The sequence below is a fragment of the Psammomys obesus genome, unplaced genomic scaffold, assembly GCF_907164565.1.
Source record: "Psammomys obesus unplaced genomic scaffold, mPsaObe1.curated_primary_1811, whole genome shotgun sequence".
NCBI lineage: Eukaryota > Metazoa > Chordata > Mammalia > Rodentia > Muridae > Psammomys > Psammomys obesus.
In genome coordinates this window covers 9,162,003-9,187,197 of record NW_026585504.1, presented here as the reverse complement: position 1 = coordinate 9,187,197, position 25,195 = coordinate 9,162,003, and the positions used below count along the sequence as shown (strand labels likewise).

General features: G+C 43.8%; 1 protein-coding gene across 2 annotated transcripts; it reads left to right on the top strand.

Moving 5' to 3' along the window:
- The first annotated feature begins 372 nt into the window (after positions 1-372).
- On the top strand, positions 373-25,195 carry Blvra (biliverdin reductase A). Of its 2 annotated transcripts, none has more exons than XM_055618635.1 (8): positions 373-458; positions 8,420-8,452; positions 10,223-10,335; positions 11,781-11,900; positions 12,969-13,066; positions 18,257-18,364; positions 22,484-22,655; positions 24,438-25,195. In XM_055618635.1, the coding sequence occupies exons 2-8, from the start codon at positions 8,441-8,443 to the stop codon at positions 24,691-24,693; spliced, it is 879 nt and encodes a 292-aa protein (XP_055474610.1). In that variant the 5' UTR covers positions 373-458; positions 8,420-8,440; the 3' UTR covers positions 24,694-25,195. The 2 variants fall into 2 exon arrangements, with proteins under 2 accessions (XP_055474610.1, XP_055474668.1); XM_055618693.1 differs by lacking the exon at positions 373-458 and adding an exon at positions 535-798.

The following is a 25,195-nucleotide window of genomic DNA, read 5'->3' as shown; positions in this document are numbered from 1 at the left end:
CCCGATTCTCCCCCCAGTGTGCCAGCTTCTTGGCCATTCCCGGAGGGAGACCTGGCTGTTCCTGGGAAAATGCTGTTTCCTAGCCCTGAGGGGAATCACAAACACTGGTTTTCCAGAATCTTTGCTCCCTACAGAAGCTCTTGTATCAGATCAACTACTTTCCAGCTTAGGATCGCTAAACTAGAAAAGGGCCCAAATGTACCCATCACCAGAAAAAAGGCCCAGGCAGTCTCGAATGGCGCGGCGAGAGCTGACAAACCTGCGTAGCGACCCACGCGGGCGGGAGCGGGAACTGTCAGCTCCTCCCGGGCCCCTCAGCTGCGTGGGCCGGAGACCGCCCCGCCGAGACCACGCCCCCAGCCGGGCCGCCAATCGGATCCCAGCAGCCGCTCGTCGGGCTGTCCGCTGCCTTGAGGGAGAGTGAGCGGGAGCCGAGCGCGGGTGGCGGCTGGGGAGAGGTAAGTTGGAACCCGCGACCGGGCGGGGCTGGGCCGGCCGTCCTGAGTGCTGAGGCGGGGGCCGCGGCTGCCGGGGGAGCCCGCGCCGCCCTGTCGGGACCGCATTCCGGCCGCCCGCTCCTCTCTGCGGCGCCCTTTGCAGGCCGGATGGCGGAGACCTGGAGGCTCCTCTCGGGAAACGGGCGTTCCCTGAAGAGGGTGAAGAGATTAATCTGCGCCTCTGTTGTACTGCCGGTTTCGGGCCCTGTGTGGACGAGGCTGGTGGGTGTGTCGTGCACGGGACTGAGCCAGCGGTTCTGCAGTGTCGTCTCCAGAATGGGGACTGTAAACTCTGTGACGGGTGAGGGTTCGTGCCGGGAGTGTCTTTTAACCAATCCTAGCTGTACTTTATTCTTGACTACTGGAGAAAGGGAGGAAAAAAAAAAGTGTTGTGAGGGTTGCCTTGTAGGTTGCCGGAGGGTGGCGGCGGCGGTGGTGCACGCCTTGTATCCCAGCGTGCAAGAGGCCGAGGCAGGCGGATATCTGAGTTGAGGCCAGCCTGGTCTGCAGAGAGTTCAGGACAGCCAGGGCTACACAGAGAAACCCTGTCTCGAAAAAAAAAAAAAAATGAAAGCATTATGTTTATGCAATTTTGGATCCAGATATTTTTTCACTTAACATTATGTAATACTAGTTTTTCATCTTAGAGCTGCCATTAGATTTGGGGCACATTAGCTCTTGGTGTCTCAGTTTCCTCATTTGTAGAAGTGGGGTTAAAGATAATATTAAACAGGAAAGTCTGGGATTGCATACATCAAAATATTAGCAATAGTTATGTCTCTGAGTCATGGAAGCTTTAGCAAATTTGTTCATTAGTTCTGAAAGTATTGGTTGGTAGGATGGCTGTGAAAGGCAGCAGGATTTTCAACATACATATTAGTACTCATAATATACAAGGTGAACAATAGTGTACTGGAAGGTTCCTCCATAATTAATGAAATTTCCATAATATTACTTCTAAGAAGTTTTTTGAAATTATTGAACTAGAATACTAGAGCTTCCCCCCTTTTTTCTTTCTCTCTTTTTCTTTCTCTCTTTCTCTCTTTCTCTCTCTCTTTCTCTCTTTCTCTCTCTCTTTCTCTCTTTCTCTCTTTCTTTCTTTCTTTCTTTCTCTCTTTCTCTCTTTCTCTCTTTCTCTCTTTCTCTCTCTTTCTTTCTTTCTTTCTTTCTTTCTTTCTCTCTTTCTTTCTTTCTTTCTTTCTTTCTTTCTCTCTCTCTCTCTTTCTTTCTTTCTTTCTTTCTTTTCTTTCTTGTTGGTTGGTTTTTTGTTTTTTTCGAGACAGGATTTCTCTGTGTAGCCCTGGCTGTCCTGGACTTGCTTTGTAGACCAGGCTGGCCTGGAACTCACAAAGATCCACTTGCCTCTGCCTCCCTGGGCGCTGGGATTACAGACATGTGCTGCTGTGCCTTGCTAGTGTTCATTTTTGTTGTAGAAGATTGTACTGATAAATATGCAGATCTTTTTCTTGCATTCTACATTCCAGAACAACACGTATTGAAGTCAAATGGTAGTCAGAGTATTATCAAGGAGATTGAGAGCTAGAAAACCAAGACATCTGAGTGGCTGACTATACCTGAACTTTCAGAACTAATGAACAAATTTGCTAAAGCTTCCATGACTCAGAGACATAATTATTGCTAATATTTTAATATATGTAATCCCTGTATAGTTGTTACATTTTACTCTATATGTCTCCTTATAAAATAGGAACAAAGTGGAACAAAAGGGAAGGAATTGTTGTCGGTCCCATTGTAGACAAATAGGCAGAGTTGAGGAAATGAGTGAGTGGAAATGGGTAGTCGAGGGCAGACTTCAGTGGACCGCTCTGTTCTGAAGGCGTAGGGACTCAGACCAAGGAAGAGGTAGCTGGAGCCCTCCCATGCCTTCTCCCGGGCTGTACCAGCTACTGCCAAATGGAGCTGTGTGGATGAGCTATTGAGAGAATTGTGCAGGTGAGGCATAAACAATCCAGCCAGTCTTCCTTCCTTCCCCCTCCATCAGTGATTGGCCAAACATCGTGGCCAGAGGACCCATTGTCTCTGTGCCTCTGCAGCATGGAGTTTCTCAAAGATACGCTAAGCATGTTGTAACCGTTTGCTTTTTGAAGATTTATTATCTATTTGCATGTGCACAAGTGTGTGTGTATTTGCATATGCACATGCCTGAGGATACCAGAACATGGTGGCAGGTCCCCTGCGGTTGGAATTACTTTGTGAACTATCCAACATGGGTGCTAGGAACTGCATTTTGATCCTCTGCAAGAGCAGCAAGTGCTCCTAACTGCTGAGCCACCTGTCTGGCCCCTTTTGCTTTCGTTGCTACTTTTACTAAAGAAAGAAAATGCGTTTTAGCTGTATATCTTGATGGTTTGGATGTGAGCATATCCTTTAACTGCTGAGCCATCTCCCCAGTCCTCAGCTGGAGGTCTCTAAAAAATACAGTCATTACAATTTTTAATGTTAGAAACCAAAGTTAAACCCACAGGCATTTTGCTTGTGTAGACATTTCCATTCTTTGGTTCCTCCCTTGTGAAATGTTACTTGGTATCGGCAACAGGTTTTGGTTGGTTCAGGTGGCTCATGGTTTCTGTACTACCAGACCAAGTAGTTGTAGCTTAGGGGAGTGAGATCATGACCTGGATCATGCCTGAGAACATGGATGGGGGTGGGGTGGGACAGCTGGCCCAGCTTTTACCCCTTTTAACCTTTTAAACACCTTTAATCTCAGTACCCAGGAGGCAGAGGCAGGCAGATCTCTGTGAGTACAAGGCCAGCCTGGTCTACAAAGCAAGTTCCCAGGACAACCAGGGCTACATAGAGAAACCCCATCTTGAAAAAACAAACAAACAAACAAACAAACAAACAACCCATAGAATGTAGATGGAACCCCAGAATATCTGGATTGCATTCAAATCAGCTTTAGAATTGAGTTGCATGTTGTTAAAGAATCATTTCAGTTAAGAGCTCTTTTAAATATGGGTATGCTCTTCCAAGCTTAAATATATTTTGAGCTGTATTAAGTATATTTTAAATATATATTAAGACATCCATTACTTGGTAAGAGTGACTTGCTGCATATTGCCTCATTTAATAGGTATTTATAGGCCCCGCACCAGATGAGAGGAGCTAGAATGGAAGACTGGGGTGGAGTGGCTTTTACTGGGGAGTTGGATGGCTGAGGTAAAAGCAAAAACATTCTTGGCTCTGACCACGTGGGCCTTGACCTAGTATACATATATACCTGTCTGTCCCCCTAGGAACCAGAAGAGAGGCTAAGAACCTCAGTTAACCAGACCAAGACAAACACTTGAGAATTAAACCAAGAGAATTATAAGATGTCAGCACTGACAGAATTCCTTCAACTTTTTTGGCATGCAGCCCTTTTTAGCATGAGAAATTTTAGCATGGCTCCATGTATGTAGGTATATAAAATAGATATAAACATAAATCATTTACTGAAAACTATAAAAGAATGTATTTTAAAATTATTATTTCAAGCCGGGTGGTGGTGACACTCACCTTAAATCCCAGCACTTGGGAGGTCTCTGAGTTCTAGGACAGCCAGGGCTATATAGAAAAACCTTGTCTCAAAAAAAAAATTCTTTGATATGCATTTAATTTTACCACTTATTAAAGTTTAAAGCAAGTTTGCATACAAATGAGACACATGTGATTGTTTGTTTTTATGTTTTTCATACTTGGCTGAAATATGATACACAGAGCATCTCAGCCCTCAGGGTTGCTCAGGGTGTTTTGATTTTATAATTATCTGTACTGAGAACACCACTTTACAAAGACACATTGGGAATTCTGTCCTGATCCCAAGACATAATTCACTAAATTATTTTTTTAATGAAGTTAAAATAGGCAATCAAATAGCAATTTTTAAAAATCAAATATTTTAACACAATATGATCCAAAGAAACACTAAATTGATGGTTAATACCAAGGAATGATAGGAAAATTCTCTCTCTATCTCTCTTTCTCTTTTCAGACAGGGTTTCTCTTTGCAGACCTGGCTGTCCTGGAAGTCATTCTGTAAACCAGGCTGGCTTTGGCCTTGAACTCACAGAGATCCATTTGCTTCTGCTTCCTGAGAGCTGGGATTAAAGGCCTGTGTCACCATCACCTGGCCTCCTTTTTTTTTCTTTCTTTCTTTTTTTTTCTTCTTTTGTTTTTTCTAATGAAACTATTAAGTTTCTATAATAGTAATTCTTTTTTCAATTTTTTAAAATTGTAAATAGCTTCTTCTCTCATAAAGAATAGTTCTTAACGTACAATGATAGCATCAAGCCTGAGCAGAGGTGTTTCAGGCTGTGTTCACTGGCATTGTGTGGCCGGACAACATACACAGTGTGGTGTTTCGTCACAGTGATGGAAAGCTAGCTGACACCCTGACGCTTCTTTCTCCTTCTCCCCGTTTCCTGCCAAAGTTTGATCAAAATCTAGGATAATCTACATTATAATAGATCTTAAAATATGGAAGACCTAATCCTACAAAAATAAGATTTACATCTGGTCAGATTTTTTTTTTTTTTCATTCCAGGGATTATGTAAATGGTCAAACATGGAAGTGTGATCTCTCGCAGCTTCCAGTGTGATATTTAGACAGATGTTCCAGCGTTGAGCGCTTGCTGAGCCTTCACGGGGATTATTTGCAGCGTCATGAAAAGAAAAGCTAGTGCTGTTTCCTGCAGAGCTTGAGATTCTAGCTGTACTTCTCTCTGAAAGTTCGTCCCCACATTACTTACTGAGTGTTTTATCACTCCCCTCTGTGGCTTGTTTTTTGTTTTGTTTTTTCTCTCTCTCTCTTTTTTTTTTCTCACTGTATTAACATGACCGTGGCTTTATGTTTTATCTCAAGCTTCAGGCGTCCTCACTAACCTTCTATGCTCCCTGTTTCATACCCTGTCCCTTAAGGATTTGCTTTGCCTTTTTCGCCATTGTTAGGAGATAGGAAAAGTCTGCTTTAGACCACAGAGTGCAGCAGATAACACTGAGGAGACAGGAGGAACCTGCTGGGAACATGTTCTTAGCGCTCCCCAAGGCACTCTTGGGGTTGCCCCAAGGAAGGGTTTCTGGTTTTTGAAGATGTATTCTGTTACTTTTATTTTGTGTGTATGTGTGTTTTGCCTCATGTTTGTCTGAACCACAAATGCCAGAAGAGGGCATTGGACCCCAGTTGTTAGCCAAACGTGGTGCTGGGAGTGCAGTCAGTGCTCTTAAACCCTGAGGCATTTCTCCAGCTCCAGAGTCTCTTTTTTTCTGGGAGTTATTATTTCAGTGTTACTTGTGATTATTATCACTACGTGTACCCCAAGAGAATGAGATCCTAGGACCAGGGCAGTAGGAGGCATGCCACAGAACACCCTTTCTTCCCTTCTCAGCCTTCTGCACACAGAGGCAGGAGAGGTGCCTTTATCCTCATCTTCATCACCTCTGGTTACCCAAATGTTCTGTCATAGTTAAAGTATCACATCTAGTGTTCTAAACAATGAACAACAACAACAAATTAATCTCTGCAGGATTCTACCCACACTCCTAGTGTTTCCCTAAGGCTGGCTCCTAATTACTAGTGCAGCTTCTCCAAGATGCCTGTGGAAGAAATCAGTCCCTGGCCCTCCTCTGCTCTAGGAGTTCTGTGGCAGGACCTAGAGCCCAGGGTACACACTCAGCAGGCTGGCCAAGGAGACTATTGAAGTTTGGTGCGACTGTGTGCCACTTCGCTTTCCTTGTTTCTGCTTCTGGTTGTCTTACCATTTCTTCCGTCTGCCTGCTACTCCTGGTCACCTGTCTGGTTCTTTCTTTTGCTTTAATATGAAGTGTCTAGAAAGACTGCTGAACAGTTCTTTCCTATAGAAAATTCAGGTTCAGGGCTGGAGAGATGGCTCAGCAGTTAAGAGCACTGGCTGCTCTCCCAGAGGTCCTGAGTTCAATTCCCAGCAACCACGTGGTGGCTCACAACCATCTATACTGGGATCTAATGCCGCCTTCTGGCATGCAGGAGTACGTGCAGATAAAGCGCTCATATACATAAAAAAGTCTTTAAAAAATATTCAGGTTCCGTGGGAAGTCAGCTATGGGGGAGAAACAGTATGCTCAGATAAAAGCCATGATCTCCAAGCTGGAAGTTGGGGAAGTGGATTATTTCCATAGAGATATACCTCTAGATGCTTATCCAGGATAGTACATAGACCATGCAGTTTTAGAAAAGTTCATCTCTAGACCTATTGCTGGGTTGACTGCCATCTTCCCAAGGAAGTTGTCCACCAGCAGCTCTAGAAAAGAAGATACCAGCTCGTGTGCCATTCTTGAACGGCAAAAGGTGGTGGTGGCATTTGGAGGAAATGGGACTGATAAAGAGGCTGTGGGGAAAACTGGGGTCGCATAGGACAGCTGTCCTGGTCTGCTCTTCTGTTGTAATGAAACTAACCAAAAGCAGCTTGGAGAAGGAAAAGATTTAGTTGGCTTACAGAACCCTCAACACCAAGTTTTCAGCACAAAGATTTACCCAGGACAGAGGGTTGGGAAAAAGACAAAGACAAGAGGTAGAGGAAAAGGGAGAAGGGGAAGGGAACAGGGAGAGGGGCCAAGGATATTTGTCCCTGTAGGACAAAGGCCTGCCTCTGGATAGAGACAAACAAAGGTGGCCCTTAGGAAAATGGTGGTTTATAAGGTAAAAGGAGAAACCCCTTTTTAGGATAAGGTGTTTAATTTTAATTGGTCGTGTTAATTATGTGAGCCAAAGGGAGCTTTTGAGTACTGGACCTCAATAATTCAATAGCTGGACCTCGGTAATCAGCCACAGGAGGAGGAAGTGGCCAGATAAGGAAATGGATCTTGTGGGTTAGCTTCAGGAATGTAATCTAATGATTTTTGGCAAGGCAGAGGGAAAGGAGTAGAAGGGCAAGGCCTGTCAGAGCCATGTTTGCCAAGCTTGGTCTGGCCAGAGTCCCTTCACAGTACATCATCAAGGGAAGTAAGGGCAGGAACTCAAGGCCCAGGAACTGAAGCAGAGGCTTTGGAGGAAGGCAGTGTCCTGGCTTGCTTCCTGTGGCTTACTCAGTTACCTTCTTTTGTTGTTGTTTTCTTTTTCTTTTTTGTTTTGTTTTGCTTTTTCAAAACAGGGTTTCTGTGTGTAGCCCTGGCTGTCCTGGAACAAACTCTATAGAACAGGCTGGCCTCTAGCTCAGAGATCTACCTGCCTCTGTCTCCTGTCTCCCAAGTGTTAGGATTAAAGGTGTGTGCTACCACCCAGCCAGTTACCTTTTTTATACAGCCCAGACCTACCTATGTAAAGAAGGCACAGCCCACAGTGGACTGATAGCAATTGGCAATGAAGGAAATACCCTACAGCGTGGCTGCAGGCAAATCTGATCTAGGCAGTTCCTTAGCTTACGTTCCTACTCTGAGTCATGCTCTCCAAATTGCAACATTTCCTCCAAGAGGGAAGGAAAGGGTCACAAGGCAAACAAAATGTTACAAAGTGGGGGGAAATGGGAACTTGGAAAGATTCTTGAGGGCCCCTACCCAGCAGCGAAAAAAGGAGAAAACGGTTGCTATGGGTAAAGATTGAACAGCCACACTGAAAAAAAATTCTTAACCGGATTCACTGCATAGAGACTGCCAGGCTCACAGTTTTTTATTACCTCAGCGCTTTGTAGTAACCCTTCATCCTTATTCCTGTTAGTGAGTTCTAAGTGACCCAAATGAAAACTTGCTGAGTCACCAAACTGAACATTGGTACAGTTGTTTTCTGGTCTGTCAGGGCTCCGTTGTGGGGAGAATAGATGTCTGTGTATGTTGTCATACGACAGTTCCCTCTCACAGTGTTAAACTGACATCTGAAGCTAAGCGTGAAAACAGTCTTCATAGAGCGTGCCAGCGCCCCCAGGGTCCTGAACCTCTTTCTGTCTTTACAGACACTGACGGAAGAGACCAAGATGAGCACTGAGGTGAGTTCCATCCAGAGGGCTTTAAATACAGCACACTTTTTCTGCAGTGTGCCATATTTCTCTTATATGTTATCCTTTCTCCAGATTTTTCAAAAACATCTCCCCTGGGCTACCTACTTATTCATGGCTGTGGGTGATAGAAGAGAAATTATCTCCCTGAGTTTTTATCTGTGCCTGTTGTGGGTCACAACGCTGCCTCTCCCTCTCCCTTTCAGTCCTTAGCCATGAAGTGAAGGACCTTCCTCCACTGTGTAATCCTGGCATGGTGTGCTTGCTCTCCAGGCCCACACAGCAAGGCCAGCTAATCAGTGATCATTTTTCAGGGTCCCTTGTTTCACCTGCTCAAGATATTCTCTGCCTCCCCCCACCCCAAAGGGTTTAGAAACATTAGCCCAAACAGGAAAACCTTTTCCCTCTAGGCTACTGATGTCTGTGCTGTGGCTCTAGGAGATAGAGGAAGTATTAGGACCTCCTGGGCTAGAATGGACAGGGTTTATAGACTGGAACCTCCAAAATAATGAGTCACACAGCCTTTTTTATGGTGATTGTTTCAAATATTTGCTGTAATCACAAAGATTTAACATAGCTATTGGGAATATTCTTCTGGAAGTGACTCCATGATAATGTGTTGCTGCTATTTAGCTTTTAAAATGGACGTTTTCTTTTCCCACTATGGTTTATTAACATCTGGCCTCTAGCAGATTACCATTTAAACTACCAGAGTAGAGTGAATGTGAAGGTAGCTGCAACTCAGCCATGGTAAAGACTTAAAACAACATGGGTCTTGAGTCTGAATAAAGAGATGTCTTCCTGTGTGCACTGGTCTGTCAGCCTCTTGCACAGCAGCTGTTGCCTCTGAATGACTCACAGCTGGCTAAAGTCCTTGTCTGTAAAGGCTAGACTGAGGTAGGGTGGAGGTACCATCATTTATAGCAGAAAAATGCCCTAGTCTGTGGGGAAGTGGTAGTAGATTGTTGGCTTAGATTTTTTCACGAAATCTGCTTTCCTTGCGGTTCTTAAACACCTTTACCTCCCTTCCAACCCTCCCCCCCAACATTAGATAGGAGATTAGTAAGGGAAAGGGCTGTAGACCTCTTTTATCTATTTCCTGTCAATTAGGGTCTTTAGCAGATTACCAAAGACAGTCTTCAGGATACCAGAAGTCCAGTCCAAAGGCCAACACCAAGCAGCAACATGAATTAGCACAAGTCATGGAAAGCCACAAGACTCAGTTGGATTGCCCTGAGATGTTTCTGGAACGTTTCTCTCTGCAAAGTCGAGTGTGGAGGCACAAAGATCAGTGCAGCAACATCCATCCAAAAAGCAAAGCCTGGCTGTGTGTGGGCCTCTAAGTTTACCTACAGATTTCTCAGCTGGCCAGAGTCACACCCCTCGAATGAGAGAGCTCACAGCAAAACATCACGTGCCCTCTCGAAAGCCAGCCTCCAGCAAGGCATCACGTGACAAAACTGAGTCTTCAAAGGAACCAGAATTTCCACTTCAGTAGATAGAGCCAAAGGGGCAGGGCCTTCTGATAGATACCTGGAAGGTCTTCAACACAGAGACATGGGCAGAGCCCTTTCCAAATATGTTTTAGGTCCTGTTCTCTGGTGTCTGAGATCTGGTTTCTAGAGTAGTCCTACCCTGACTCTTGTCCGGGGTTTGGCAGGCTTTCCTTCTTTCCAGAATCTGAGCTGGTCATCAGTTTTGATGTACTCCATTAGATGCCTGGACTGTTTTTAAACCCCACATCGGTCTTTGGTATTTCAGAGGAAATTTGGTGTGGTGGTGGTTGGCGTTGGCAGAGCTGGCTCCGTGAGGATAAGGGACTTGCGGGATCCACACTCTTCAGCATTCCTGAACCTGGTTGGATTTGTGTCCAGGTAAGGCCCACTTGGTGTGTGTTCATGGAAATCACAATGAGTGGCAACACTACAGGGGAAAGGCAGTGTCTCCAGAGAACCATGCAGAGTAGCCCCTGGAAACTGTAGTTTGGAGCAGTCTGGGATCTAAAGAGCCAGGGGCCTACAGCTGCATGTCCAGTAAGTAATGCCCACTGCAGACCCCACAAGGAGCGTGAAGTGAGCATGGTGTTCGTTTATTACAGAAGGCACAGTGAGCACATGGTGGCTTTGGCCTGAAGGAAATCTAGATGTAGCTCACTTAGCCATTCTGTCACTCAAAACAGTCATCCCAGTGGCTTTGTACATTATGTTTTTTAAACCATTCTCGGTACTATTACCAACTTCAGGTCAAAGTAAGAAAGTAGAGGCATAGAAAGATTGAGTAATCTTGTTGATGTCATAACAACTGGAAAACCCAAGAGTATTTACATTTAGAGAAAAATGTTTTGAGTCTAACACTATGTGTTCTTTTCAAGCTGGTGATTGACCTGAACTTTTCTCTTTTATTAATTTTTTAAAGTTAATGTACAAGTTACTAGGTCTCACTATGGCATTTTTAAGCACAATTTGTTTTAATTTTGCTTCCACTTCCCGTCTCCCTGTACCTCCACTCCAAATCCATTTCTGCTTTTATTGCACTTTTTGTTGTGGTAATTTTTAAAGTACATGCAAACAATAAGTGGTGGTCTAATCCAGCAGTGTGGATTGGGTAGCTCACAAATCCCCTCTTGGCTGAAGCGGCTGTTGGCTGGAGCTTCTGCTGGGTGCGCCATGTTGCTTTGCGATGGCACTGTTCTAGGACCACCCACTTCCTACAACTTTTGCCCTGGAGTATGGTACAAAATGGCCTGGCCTTGGCTCTTTTACTGTGTTCTCTGTCACAGTGATAGTCTTCGAGGTTTCCATCCTCGTCACACTGGTCAGCTGTGCCAGTCACAGCCTCTCTGGGGTGGTTGTAAGAGGCAGGGATGCTTGCTTTTCTGGTCACCCAGCCTTGAAGTATGTGAGAGAGCCTGGAGTTTATGGTAGTTCATACAGGGTGATGCATGGGTAAGATTGGGCTTGGTAGTGCTCACAGCATTTCACCAGGGACTTAGTAGGAAGTGACCACAAAGATCCTTTTTATGTGAAATACAAGGATCTGGTTCTTTTTATTTTAGAGAAGTGACTTGGAAGACTTCGGGTTTCTACAAGTGGTGACCATGCTGGCATTCCATGCTAGGTCCCCTGACTTCAACCCAAGAAATGCTGCTTGCTTTCCTTATTCTACAATGGAAAATACCCAGGAAATAGAAAGGAGACCATTAATTTCTTACTTTCCAAAATTCCATCCGTAGGCATCATTGGGAGGAGGGGTGACAAGTGCTGTTCATTTAACATAAGCCTTGGATTTGTATAGTTTTGAGAATGTTATTCTTAAACAGACGAGAACTTGGGAGTCTTGATGAAGTACGGCAGATCCCTTTGGAAGATGCTCTCTGCAGTCACGAGATTGATGTCGCCTATATTTGCAGTGAGAGTTCCAGCCATGAAGACTATATAAGGTAGGTTTCTTGATGCAGGTAGGCTTGGCCTTACATGTGGAGAGAGGGCTTGGCAAGCTAAAACTGTGCAACTGGGACTTAATGATCAACACAGAAAATTCTGGTCATCCTGTGACCTTTACAAGTTACTGTCAGGGGGCTGGAGAGATGGGTCAGTGGTTAAGAGCACCGCCTGCTCTTTCAAAGGACCCAGGTTCAATTCCCAGCATCCACATGGTAGCATACAACTGTTTGTAATGCCAGTTCCAAGGGATCTGACACTTTCACACTGATGCACATAAAATAAAAATTGAATAAATTTTAAAAAAAAGTTACTGTCAGGAACCACATGTGGTTATGCAAGCCTTTAATCCCAGCACTGAGAAGGCTTAGGGCAAGCCGACCTGTGAGTTCTAGGCCAGCCTGGTCTACATAGTGAAGTCCAGGATAGCCAGAGCTACATAGTGAGAGCCCTGTATCCAAAAAATGGGGGTAGGACAGGAGGATGAAATAAATCCTTCCTCCCCAAGTTGCTTTTAGTTATAGTGTTTATTACCATGATAGAAAGCAAACTAGAGCTTGAATATTGATGAATAGTCAAATGATTTTATAACTGAAAAAGTTTGGTATAAATCATTCTTTTTTTTTTTTTTTTTTTTTTTTTGAGGCAGGGTTTCTCTGTGTAGCCTTGGTTGTCCTGGACTAGCTTTGTAAAACAGGCTGGCCTCGAACTCTGAGTGATCCACCTGCCTCTGCCTCCCTAAGTGCTGATTTTTTAGGCATGTACCACCATGCCTGGAACAGATGTTTTGTATTGTTTTGTTTTGTTTTGAGACAGGGTTTTTCTGTATATCCTTGCACTCACAGAGATCCACCTGCCTCTGCTTCCCAGAGTGCTGGGATTACAAGTATGCACCACTGCCGCCTGGCTATGCTTAGATTATTCTTTATTTTGCAGGGCACTGACTCTTGGCTATTTGTTGCATTCACACACAGGCTCTTGTTCATTTGCAGCACTGTGTTCTCAGTCATACGTAGCATTTGAGCATTTACTTGAAATGTCCTTTCCCTGTGTTTCTGTTTTCAAAGGCAGTTTCTTCAGGCTGGCAAGCATGTCCTGGTGGAGTACCCCATGGCATTGTCGTCTGCAGCAGCCCAGGACCTGTGGGAGCTGGCTGCACAGAAAGGTAATGTATTCTCCGACTCCTGCACACAGCCCTTACACCACGTTTCTGCCTCCTAAGTGTCTAGGGCGCCATCTTTCTGCCTTTCGAGGAAGTTGCCCTGGCTGCATCTGCTTTGGTGCTGAGTTTGCATCTCCCTCCTCCCTGGGCTGTGGACGCATAGGGAACTGTGTGGATGAGAAGGGTGTGGAGGACTTGGTAGACTCGGCTTTGTCCTAATGAAACAGTGGATTGGTTTCCACATGTCATAATGTCATGAAGTTCATAACTTGGTTGTACCTTGGATACTTAACTATTGGAAAAATGCCCAAATCAGAGTAATTGGTTGTCTTATACATATACTAGATAGTTTCTTTGTTCCGCTAAGGGAATATTTGTTAAAGGGTCACCGTATGCCAGGAAATTCTTTTAAACATACTGCATGCTTAGTTCTCATTGAAGGTTTTGGAGTTAGAGATCTTTGTCTGCCGAGGTCGGTAATTTATGAAGAAAAGAGATTTACTTAGCTTATACCTCATACCACTGGAAGTTGTATGTCCAAGTCAAGGTATCCACTTGATGCCTGAGAGTTTCTTGTTCTCCATGCAGTGGGACTAAGAGCAATTCGGAGAAGCCCAAAGTCCTGATACTCAGTCTTCTATTTTACCCATTCTACTATAAGGCTTTCCCCTGAGTTTTCGAATTGGCTTTTTACATTTTTCAATTCTATCTTCATTTCAGTTTGAGTTCTCTTCAGTATTTCGGTCTCTTTACTGAATTTAGTTTTCAAGTCCCTAATTGTTCTTGTCATTTTGTTCAGCATTATGCTTGTGTTTTCTTGGCCATTACTTGGTTGTTTATTGCTATTCTCTTTAAGTTCATTGAGCTGTTTGCCTGCATGTATGTCTGTGTGAGGGCATCAGATCCCCTGGAACTGGAGTTACGTCAAAACAGTTTCAAGCTGCCCTGTGGGTGGGAATTGAACCTGGATCCTCTGGAAGAGCAGCCAGTGCTCTTAACTGCTGAGCCATCTCTCCAACCCCTGCTATCGTCTTCTTTAAACTCCATCAATTGCTGATTATTCTTTTTTAATTTGTGGCCTGGGGCTGGAGAGGTGGCTCAGCAGCCAAGAGAATTGGCCGTTCTTCCAGAGGACCTCGGTTTGATTCCCAGCATCTGTGTGGCAGCTCATGACCGTCTGTAACTCCAGTCCCAGGGTTTCTGATGTACTCTTCCAGCCTCCACACATGTAGTGCGCAGACACAACTACATGCACTTAATACACCCATACACATAAAATAAAAATAAAGGTTAAAACATTTTAGCACAGTGTACTGGGATTCATTTAAGTAATTCTCGTTGGAGAACACTTCTATAGCACTGCTGGCTTTTAAGGGGAGGACATACTGTCTTAGCCTTTCCTGTTGTGTTTTTTCCAGTAAGACCTGGAGGCGTGGACTTCCCTTGATTGTGTGTCTAGTGTGAGATTCTAGGTTGCTTCTGTTGAATGGAAGTATGTTTGTTTTGTTGCCCAAGTTTAGTTTATTTTATATCAGGTATGACGAGTCGGTTAATCCTTCAGATTCGGTGTTAGTTCTGGATGAGAGGAACAGGATGATTCCAATTCAGTGGTAAGCAAGAAAGCAGTCGAATGGTATATGCTTGGCTGAATCTTTTTGGGCTGGTGTGCAAGATGTGCTACCCAAGCTATGCCTTGGAGTGAGCATAGCATGAATGGGCCAGGAGTATGGCCACTAAACAGGCTAGCTAGGCTGGCAGACAGTCTATGCCACCAAGGCTAGGCCCAAGGGTTGGGTATGGTGCAGGCAGGTGAGGTGCCAAGGACTCACCAGGCTGAGCTGGTGCACACCTGTGTGAACTGGCCTAGGTCTGGGGATTAGAGAGAGAGCAGGCAGGCTAGGATCTAGGGAACTCTCCAGACCAGACCAAAGCATAGGATGTACGACCTAGACTAGGCTAGGAGGTTGGGTGTAGATGGATAGGATAGGATCTGGTCAACTAACCGGGCTGGACTAGTGGACAGTGTGTGAGAGCGAGGCTAAATCTGGAGGCTAAGAATGGCTCAGTTCAAGGGACTCATCAGACTGGACTGCTGCACCAGATGTCCTTCTTCTATTAAATCTGTATTCATTGACTGGCCCCTCCCGTCTTCCTCCCCCACCTTCTGGTAAGCATTATCCTACTCTCTGCTTCTGTAAGGTTGGCTTCTTATATTCCGCACGGTGAACGGCATTGTTATTTTTCGTTCTGCAGCCGGCTCACTTCACTTTCACTTAACATAATACCCTGTAGGCTGGCTCACATTGGTGGGAACTGCAGGACCTCAGCTTCGCTATGGAAGAGCTGCAGTTTATCTGTTCTGAATCTGTCCACCAGCCCTTTGAAGTAGTGTGAGATGAACAAGGGGGTGCAGATGTCCCTTTGGTGTTCCACTTTCCGTGGTTTACATATGTAGGAATGGGATTGGTGGGTCATGTTAGCTCTATGTTGAACCCTGTGAGGAACTTCCATGCCAGTAAGTTCTAAGCCATGCTAGCAATGGTGTAGGAACCCTCTCCCTTAGCTTCTTTCACATGCTTGCCAGCAATTTTTTTTTACTTTTTTTTAATAAATAGTCATTCTAAATGGAATGAGGTGACATTTTATTTTGGGTTATATTTTAATTCTCCTAATGATAAAAGGTGAGCATTTTTTTTTCCTGTAGCTGCTGGCCATTTGCATATCTTCTTTAGAGAATTTCTGTGGATATTACCTATTTAAATTTTTAAAAAATTTATTATTTCCATTTTCTATTGAATTTTATACATATATATATATAAAATCTGGATATTACCTATTACTGAATATATTTTGCAAGTATTTTAATTAAGTTTCCAAGTATTTTAATTAATTTTGTATGTGGTGTTTTATTCTGTTGTTATGTATACATGTTTGCCATCCTGTCACTTAAGTCACTTGGCTTTAGTAGTCTGCATTTTTGTGTCATACCTAAGGAATCTTTGCCTAGTCTAGTTATGGTGATTTGAATAAGAAATGGGCTCCTTCTCCAACCAAGAACCATGCATAGAGATAGCCTGCACAGATAGATAGAGCCCATGTCAGCTCAGTCTCCAAGTGGGTTCCCTAGTAAGGGGACCAGGGAGTGTCTCTGACATGAGCTCAGTGGCTGGCTCTTTGATCACCTCCCCCTGAGTGGGGGGCAGCCTTACCAGGCCACAGAGGAAGATGATGCAGCCAGTCTGGATGAGACCTGATAGGCTAGGGTCAGAGGGAAGGGGAGGAGGACCTCGCCTATCAGTAGACTTGGGAAGGGGCATGGAAGGAGATGAGGGAGGGAGCTACAGCTGGAATACAAAGTGAATAAATTGTAATTTGTGAAAAAAAAAATTTAAAAGAAATGGGCTCCAACTTGAACATTGGATCCCTGGTAGTGGTACTGTTGGGAGAGGTTTAAGAGATAAGTCTGGAAGTTTGATGATAATAGCTGCGTCCTCTTCTAGTCTTCCTCTCCCCTCTCTCTACTTTTGGTTAAAGATGTGCTCACTGAATTTCCTGCTTCACTGCTGCCTGCTGCCATACCTGCTGCCATGCCTTCTGCCAGCTGCCTGCTGCCTCCTACCACGCTTGCTGCCACGCTTGCTGCCATGCCTGCTGCCTGCTGCCTGCTGCCTCCTGCCTCCTGCCTCCTGCCTCCTGCCTCCTGCCTCCTGCCTCCTGCCTCCTACCACGCCTGCTGCCATGCCTCCTGCTATGATGGGATCTTAAACTCTTGCTAAGTTGTTTCTGGTGATGATATTTTATCACAGCAACAGAACCAGTATTCTCAAGAACTTACCGTATGTTTTCATGTATTGTTTCCAAGCTTTTGAGCTTATAGTTAAGCATTTAATACATTGTGAGTTGATTTGATAAGTGTGTAAGTGTAGTGTTTTGCATGTGAATATCTACTTTCCCAAGTATCGTTTATTGAAGAAATTATCCTCCATAACATTTTATGTGGCAGCAATTTCTTCATGTAATTTTAAAAGCAGAAGGAAAGTGAAAGGATAAAACTGTCAAAATGTAAAAGACTTGATGCTTCAAAGGAAAGATTGAAAAAGGGCAGCCTTTGCTCTGGAAGCTATATGCAAATGACATCACTGAGAAAAGTTTAACATTCAGAATATCTACAGGATTCCACAGCATAGAAACAAACCAAATAACCTGACTGAAAAAGTAGTAAACAGGGCTGGAGAGATGGCTCAGTGGTTAAGAGCACTGTCTGCTCTTCCAAAGGTCATGAGTTCAATTCCCAGCAACCACATGGTGGCTCACAACCATCCATAATGTGAACTGATTCCCTCTTCTGGTAGGTGTGAATGCAGATAGAACATTCATATACCTAAAATAAATAAATCTTTAAAAAAAAAAAGTAGTAAACAAGTATAACGTCACCAGTTTTTAAAGAAATGCAAATAAAAAAGTACAAAAGATACCACATTCCTTAGGATATATGCAGGGGTCTCTGCTGACCACCATGGCCAGCAGAGTAATGATTTGGAAAAGGCAAGACAGTCGTTCAATTCAGCACAACTGAGTAGTCACTGTTCAAACTTCAGGCATCTGACCCTGAGCAGTTTATTTCAGCATATTTAAGCACAGCACAATTTGGTGAAAATTTTCCTGGTGATAATTAACTCGATCCCATGTGTTCAATAAAGTTTAAGATGAGACTGTATCAAAACACTTTGTCAAGGACATGTGGCACTTTCCATAAAGGTAGGTTCTATAGATTGACAAGCTCATGAAAGGGTCTGGGCGCAAAGGTCACCAGGCTGTTGACCATGTCTGCTCCCAGCCTTCTGAGCAGACCGACAGGTTTTCTATCTCTCCCTTTGAAGGGACAACCCTGTGTGTTTAACATTTCTGGTCCCCCTTGTGCTTATCTGTGCGCACAAGAACCTCCGTGCCTCCCACAGATATGCACCATTAACCTGTAGATAAGTGTTCACAAGGACTTAGATGTGTTAGAAGCCTGTGCACATTAATGTCAGCCTGGGTGCTAGGGTAGAGTGGTATCATCCTAACGCGCTCTGCACGTTGTTCGTGGGCGTGCTGGATCTTGTTCTGGAGGAAGACTGGCATAATCTCGGGCACACAGCTAGTTGCACACAGTGGATAATGGCCACATGTTTTTCTGTTTTGTCACAACAGGGAAAGTCCTACATGAGGAGCATGTGGAACTCTTGATGCAAGAATTTGCGTTCCTGAAAAAAGAAGTTGCAGGGAAAGAACTCCTGAAAGGGTCTCTTCACTTCACAGGTCAGTGTAAGGCTGGTCACTGGGGCCCCCAAGAGTGACCATCTTCTGTCCCGACATCACTGGCAGCAGAAGCCACCCAGACTAGAGTTGTCATCTGAGCACTCTCAGCGGCTCTGCTCAGGTGAGCGTGGACAGCTTCAGGTCCTCAAAATGAGGAAAAGTCAGCTGGGCACCATGGCGCACACCTGTAATCCGAGCGCTCCGGGAGGCAGAGGCAGGTGGATCTCTGTGAGTTCAAGGCCAGCCTGGTCTTACAAAGTGAGTTCAGAACAGCCAAGGCTACACAGAGAAACCCTTCTCAAAAAAAAAAAAAAAAAAAAAAGAGGAAAAGTCAGTCAGCTATTAAAGCTGAAAAAGAAGTAAAGAAGTTGAAAACAGCTGTGTGTCTATTAGGAAAGGAACATATATCAAAGTGCCCCTGAAGGAACTGTACATGTGATTTATATCCAAAGAGATTATATTAAAGGGTCTGAAGAGACGGCTCAGAGGTTAAGAGCTCTCAATGGCTCAGGTTTGATTCCCAGCATCCATGTGGTGGATTACAGCTGTCAGGAAGTCCACTCACATGTGATCTGACTCCCTCTTCAAGCACTGGAAGTATGTGGTACACAGATATACATGCAGGCAAAACACCCATATACAGAAAAATGAAGGGACTTTTTTTTTTTTAAAAAAAAGAGGTTAGATTTAAGGCGTACTTCATTAACCATCTTAATAAATATTTTTATTTAAATTATCTTTAGAGAACTTCATACAAGAACAATAAAAACATGTATACTAACAACTTTTCTAGTTATGATAAAACACCTAATACAGGAAATGTCTGTAAGTGTTCATGTTGCTCGCTTTTGAGGGGGATAGCACAGTCCGCTGTTGACAGCAGAACACTGTGGTAGGCATTTTCAATGTGTGCTCACTTTTTCTTTTCTGCTCACATTCAGTCCAGGACTTGAGCCCATGGTAGGCCGAACCACGTTCATGGTGGTTCTTCTTCCTCAGGTAACTCCCATAACTCCTTAAACACACGTCCCAAAGTGTGACTCTAGGTAGTCCCAAACTCAACCAAGCTGACAGGGAAGATTAACCATTACTCTGTTTTCATCTTTCCTTAATGAGATGTATTTGATCAATGTAACCTTGAATTGAAAGGTGAGTCAGAAATCTCATGGGTGCTTCTGTCCAAACCTTTCAGACAGAATCTTTCTTAGTGATATTTTAACTGAGCTGGAAAGGGAGTTCATGGTTGGAGTGCTGGCCTAGGACAGAGGCCGGCCCTGGGCTCCAAGTTCAGCACTGCAAAAATGAAACAAAACAACTAGTTGGAGATTAATTTTCTCTAGAATATTGTAGGTAACAACTTTTCAGAAAGGATTGGGAAATAGATGTTTGGAGAAGGGAATGTTTTCATACATCTTTTGTAGAACAGACAGAAAGTTTATTCTCTTCCTCCATCAAATTACAAGGACATTGGCTACACCAGTCATTCATCATGTTTAATTTGGATTTTTATGTCAGTCATTCTTTAAGTATTAACTGTAGGTAATTGTGCAGATCTTAGGGTCACCTTGGACTGATTTCTTTTTGGTCCCCCTTGAGTGTCTGTACCTCCCTTCCTCAGTGGAAGGGCATTACTGAGTGGTAAGATTGTCTTCTGTCTTGAAAACTGCGTGAGAGTTATGACAAGAAGTGGTATAACCATTAGCCTGAGCAAGAAACTGCTGAGAACGTGGTATGTGCTGTCTTAAAATGCGACTTAAGGTCTTTGCCTTTGAAGCCGCTGTTCATTATCCTTGTGCTTTGGGAAAGGACTTGAGGGGAGAAAGGTCACATGTGTGGGACAGAGCGAGGCTGGTATTTCAGTGTGTGCCTCAGGCTTTCCGTGGCTGCTGAGTAAGCTGCCAAGCAGACTGCAGCAAGTGAAGGCCAAGGCAGAGGGCACCTCTGGGACAACTAGTTTCCTGTGGTTTCCTGTTGGTTTTATTCCTAACCTGCTGTTGATTTAGGACATTCTGAGTATTTTAAGTGTGAATGTCAATGCCAGAAGACATATTTGGTTATAATGTCACAGATGGAAGTCCTTCAAACTTAGGTTATGTTTAAGATTGGCGGGGCAGAGACAGTTTCTCATGCAGGTACTCTGTGAAGTGTCTGGGACTCATTTGGAGTGTGCTTTCTGAGAAAACATTTAATAAAAGACCAATTTTCTTGACATGGGATTAGTCCCAATACAACACTATTAATCAGAAAGATTAAAAGAAAGTTATATATGTCGGTGCAAATAAAGTCCTAGAACATAAGAGAAAAATCGATGTTACTTGCATAAGTTAAAACCGAGCAACACAATACCACATATTTTTTAAGATGGATACATTTTGTCATAAAACATAAAAGCATACTCGAGTGACTGTAAGAAGTTCAAATATGGATTGGTCTGTGACACAGGAATGGAAATGCATTCAGGCAGGGCTACCCAGGGGGCTTCATCCATGGAAGGAATGGGGTGTTACGTTTCTAAACCCAAGAGGAATATGGAAGGGCTGTTCTGTGACTGAGCAGTATACATGCCTAAACACTTACGGTCCACATAGAAGCAGAGAGGAAAAGGCTTTGAGAGCTGCTCAAAAGCTCCTGCCCTGTCAGAGTCAAGTGTTGTCAGAACCCCCCTGAAAAACTGGGATTCACCATGCCTGGAAATAGATACTAAACATGGGTACTGGCTCATGCCAGTTCTTTCTAGACAGGAGGACAATCTATTGAGCCAAAAAACCAGGGAGTTAAAGAGAAAACAGAAAATCTGGAAGGAGGGGTGGCATTACTGTCAGCAAGAAGAGGCACCTGACTGTATCTCTGCCACAATAAATCCTAAATACTTCATTAATACTGCATTAATATTTTCTTTACACTTCAGGTTGTCATGGCGACATCCTCCTCTTGCCAGGCATAGGCAATACTTCTAGGAATCTGAGTCTCAAAAGCTTCCACTTACCAGATCTCTTTAAACCATTTATTGAAATTGAAGTATGTAGCCAGGCGTGGTGGTGCACGCCTGTAATCTCAGCACTCAGGGAGGCAGAGGCAGGTGGATCTCTGTGAGTTTGGGGACAGCCTGGTCTATAAAGTGAGTCCAGGATAGCCAGGGCTAAACAGAGAAACTCTGTCTCAAAAACCAAAAATAAAAAAGAAAAAAGAAAATATAAGTATGTGTATGTATAAATACTTATTTTCATAGTAACACATAATTGGATTCAGTATCTTAGAAACAGAAATCTGAAACTTTTAAAACATTTTTTTCTTAGAAAAATCCTTTGTGCAATATATTTTGATCATGTCTTTCTTGGCTGGTTGTTTTGTTTTATTTTGATTGTTTGTTTTGTTTTCTCTGTGTAGCCTTGGCTGTCCTGGACTGCTTTGTAGGCCAGGCTGGCTTCAAACTCACAGAGATCCGCCTGCCTCTGCCTCCCTGTGTGGTGGTTTGCAGGTGTGTGCCATAGTACCCAGCTTTTTTTTTTTTTTTTGGATGTTTTCTCCCAGCTCTTCCACCATACACACCCAACTCATTCTCATACTCTCTCTTTCACTCTCTCTCCCTCTATTTCTTTCTCTCTCTTTCTAAAACAAAGACAAAACAGCAAACTTTTTAATTCTCTCTGGCTGTTGTTAGTTTGGCTTACTTTACTAACAACATTAAATAATTTTTTTTTCAAAAATTTAATTAAAATACTATATTTAAAAAATAAAAGAAATATTTTCCATTTAGCACCTTGCTTTTCATCTTGATTTGGTTTGGTTTGTTTGGTTTTTGTTTGGTTTTTTTGTTCTTTGTTTTTCTGAGACAGGGTTTCTCTGTGTAGCCTTATACTGGACTCACTCTGTAGACAGGCTGGCCTCAAACTCACAGAGATCTGCCTGCCTCTGCCTCCTTGAGTACTGCGATTACAAGCATGCTCGACTGTGCCCGCTGCTTTTCATCCTTTTACTGTTTACTGTACACACACGCACCATGAGGCAGACGTCCTTCTCCTGATCGTTCAGTTAATGCTCCTTTCCCAGCTTCTTTGGGTACGATCTTGTAAGACAATTCCTTTTCCCAGCTCTCTTAGCATTTGTGATTTCTTGCAGCTAGCCCACTGGAAGAAGAGAAATTTGGCTTCCCTGCGTTCAGTGGCATTTCTCGCCTGACCTGGCTGGTCAGCCTCTTTGGGGAGCTTTCTCTTATTTCTGCCACCTTGGAAGACCGAAAAGAAGATCAGTATCTGAAAATGACTGTGCAGCTCGAGACCCAGGACAAGGGGTGAGTGGTGAGAAGTAGGAAGAGAGATTTCTCAGTGTCCTCAGGTGTTCATAAGGAGAGCTCCTAAGAGGTCCTGAAGGACCACTGCCTGCCATCCAGACAGAGAGCTGTTGTCTGTGTTGGCTTTCCATTCTTTGCACCCTCTGAGGTCTGAAGGAACAATATAAGTTTAGTTGTCATTAAATAAATAATGGCAGGGCTGGAGAGATGGCTCAATGGTTAAAAGCACTGGCTGTTCTTCCAGAGGACCCGGGTTCAATTCCCAGCATCCACATGGCCATCTGTAACTCCAGTACCAAGGGATCTGACACCTTCATATAGACATACATGTAGACAAAACATCAATGCACATAAAATAAAAACAAATCTTTTTTAAAAATAATAAAATCAATAAATGACTTACAAAAATAAAGCAAGTTGCTAGTAATTCAGTTATACAGGTAATTAATTTAAGCTTATTGTTTACGTATTTTTCTATTCATCTTAGAGATAAGATGCCATGTTCTCCAGACCAATCCCACACTCCTTGGCTCAGACAGTGCTTTTATCTCAGCCTCTTTTGTATTAGCATACACATAAGCACGTGCCATTACCACCATTGCATATTTTTAGTTTTGGGAAATTGAGGCACAAGAAACACGTTGGTATTCTGCACTGCCTCAAACCTTAACACTCTGTTATTTTGGAAGGTTGTATGAAGTTGTCTTAAGTAGATAAAACTGTTTGGAATAGCTCAAATTTATTTTACCCAGAACTAAAGTAAAAATGGTGAATATGTATCCCAGGCTGGCCTTTAATTTACTAATAGGCTGTATAGCCCACCTCAAAGCCGAGAATTCCATACTTTACCTAGCTTGTTCTGTGAATTTTGGAAGCTATGCATGGGGACTAATTTTTGGATAAAATTTGATCAGCTTTTTGTTACTTTTTAATATTCAAAGACATATTTGCTTGCGATCACAATCAACTTAGACAGAGATTTCTGTTTTCCATGTCCAGGTATCATAGCTCTGCTAAATAAATAAATAAGAAGGAGCAACATACGTGAAGGAATGTTTCGGAGAAAGTTGAGTCTTTATGAGTCACGTCTAGGAAGTGAAATGGATACAGAGATGCTTTGCTCACAACAGGAAGGCATTTGCTCTCCTGTGTTCTTTGAGAACCCAGTGAAATAACCTGAGAACTCACACAACAGTTTGCCATTTCTCATGGCTTGTGATTGCCTGCCTTCCCTAGCTGGATTCCCTTAAGTAGAGCAACCCAGACGATTCAGGGTGCAAAGCAGTGTTTACACAGAAGTCGCCTAATGGTGACTAATAGGCAAAATAAACACCTGGTTATACTAACGTTGGAAACATCAGGGTGTCGCTGTGCCACCACAGGGAGCCAGCGTCTCGGGGAAAATGGGACCTGTCGCATGACGACAGGTGTGAGCGCCCATCTGCCTTCCTGGTTCTTTTTTCCTCTTGGCTCGTGTGTGACATGAGTTCCTGTGTGTGTGTTTGTGCACGTGCATGTGAAGGCTGGAGGTTGCTGTTAAGTGCTGTCTTCCTCCGTGACCAGTCTCCACTTTGTTTACTGAGGCGGGGTCTTTCACTGAATCTAGGCCTTGCGTCTTCCACGAGTCTGGGCAGCCAGCTCTCCAGGGGTCCCGCCTCTGCCTCCTGATCCCTGACATCACAAGCAGCCCACCATGCCGGTGCAGCCTTTATGTGGGAGCTGCGGAGCTCAGCTCTGTCCAGCGTGATTTTTAACATTAGGATTTTTTTTTCGTCTTTGCAGTCTCTTGTCATGGATTGAAGAGAGAGGGCCCGGCTTCAAAAGAAACCGATATTTAAACTTCCAATTCAAATCTGGGTCCCTGGAGAATGTGCCAAATGCAGGAGTCAATAAGAACATCTTTCTGAAAGACCAAGATATATTTGTTCAGAAGCTCTTGGGCCAGGTCTCTGCAGAGGACCTGGATGCCGAGAAGAAGCGCATCCTGCATTGCCTGGGACTGGCCGACGACATCCGGAAGCTCTGCCGCCCAGAGTGAGGAGGAGGCTTCACCTCTGAAACAGGGCCGGGGTCTTCTCAACAGCTCGCCTTTAGCTCTGACAATTAAATATGGTGGATAAACAGAATGAGAATAGTATTCTGAGCTGTGTTGGGGATAGTATTTGGTGCTGGAGCCATCCTGTGGGAATAAGAGAAGAACCTTCTGAGGTCATGGTTTATACATACTTGTCTTCCTAGTAGCAGCCCTGTGAGAAGGATATGGAATGCTGTTTTCATTCTTGTGGAAAAGCTGGCTTGAAGTTATCTAGGCAGGGGTAGAAAAAGTAGATTTGAAGGTCTACCCGTGTTCCAAACCACTTACTAAGAACTGCATTCTGTCCTTTAGGGAATGTGACTGTCCCTCACAGTCACAGGGTCACTGCTAGTTGCTGGTGATCCTATCTTACTGACCAGTGTGTAACTTGCAAGTTAGTCAAAGGAAGCGTGCCAACAATAATAAATGACAACAAGAATGTGAATAAAATGACTGCACCCATCCA

Coding starts and splice junctions, on each gene's coding strand:
- Blvra (XM_055618635.1), top strand. Junction 10,336..11,780: donor CTGGTTGGATTTGTGTCCAG/GTAAGGCCCACT, acceptor ATTCTTAAACAG/ACGAGAACTTGGGAGTCTTG. Junction 13,067..18,256: donor GGAGCTGGCTGCACAGAAAG/GTAATGTATTCT, acceptor TTGTCACAACAG/GGAAAGTCCTACATGAGGAG.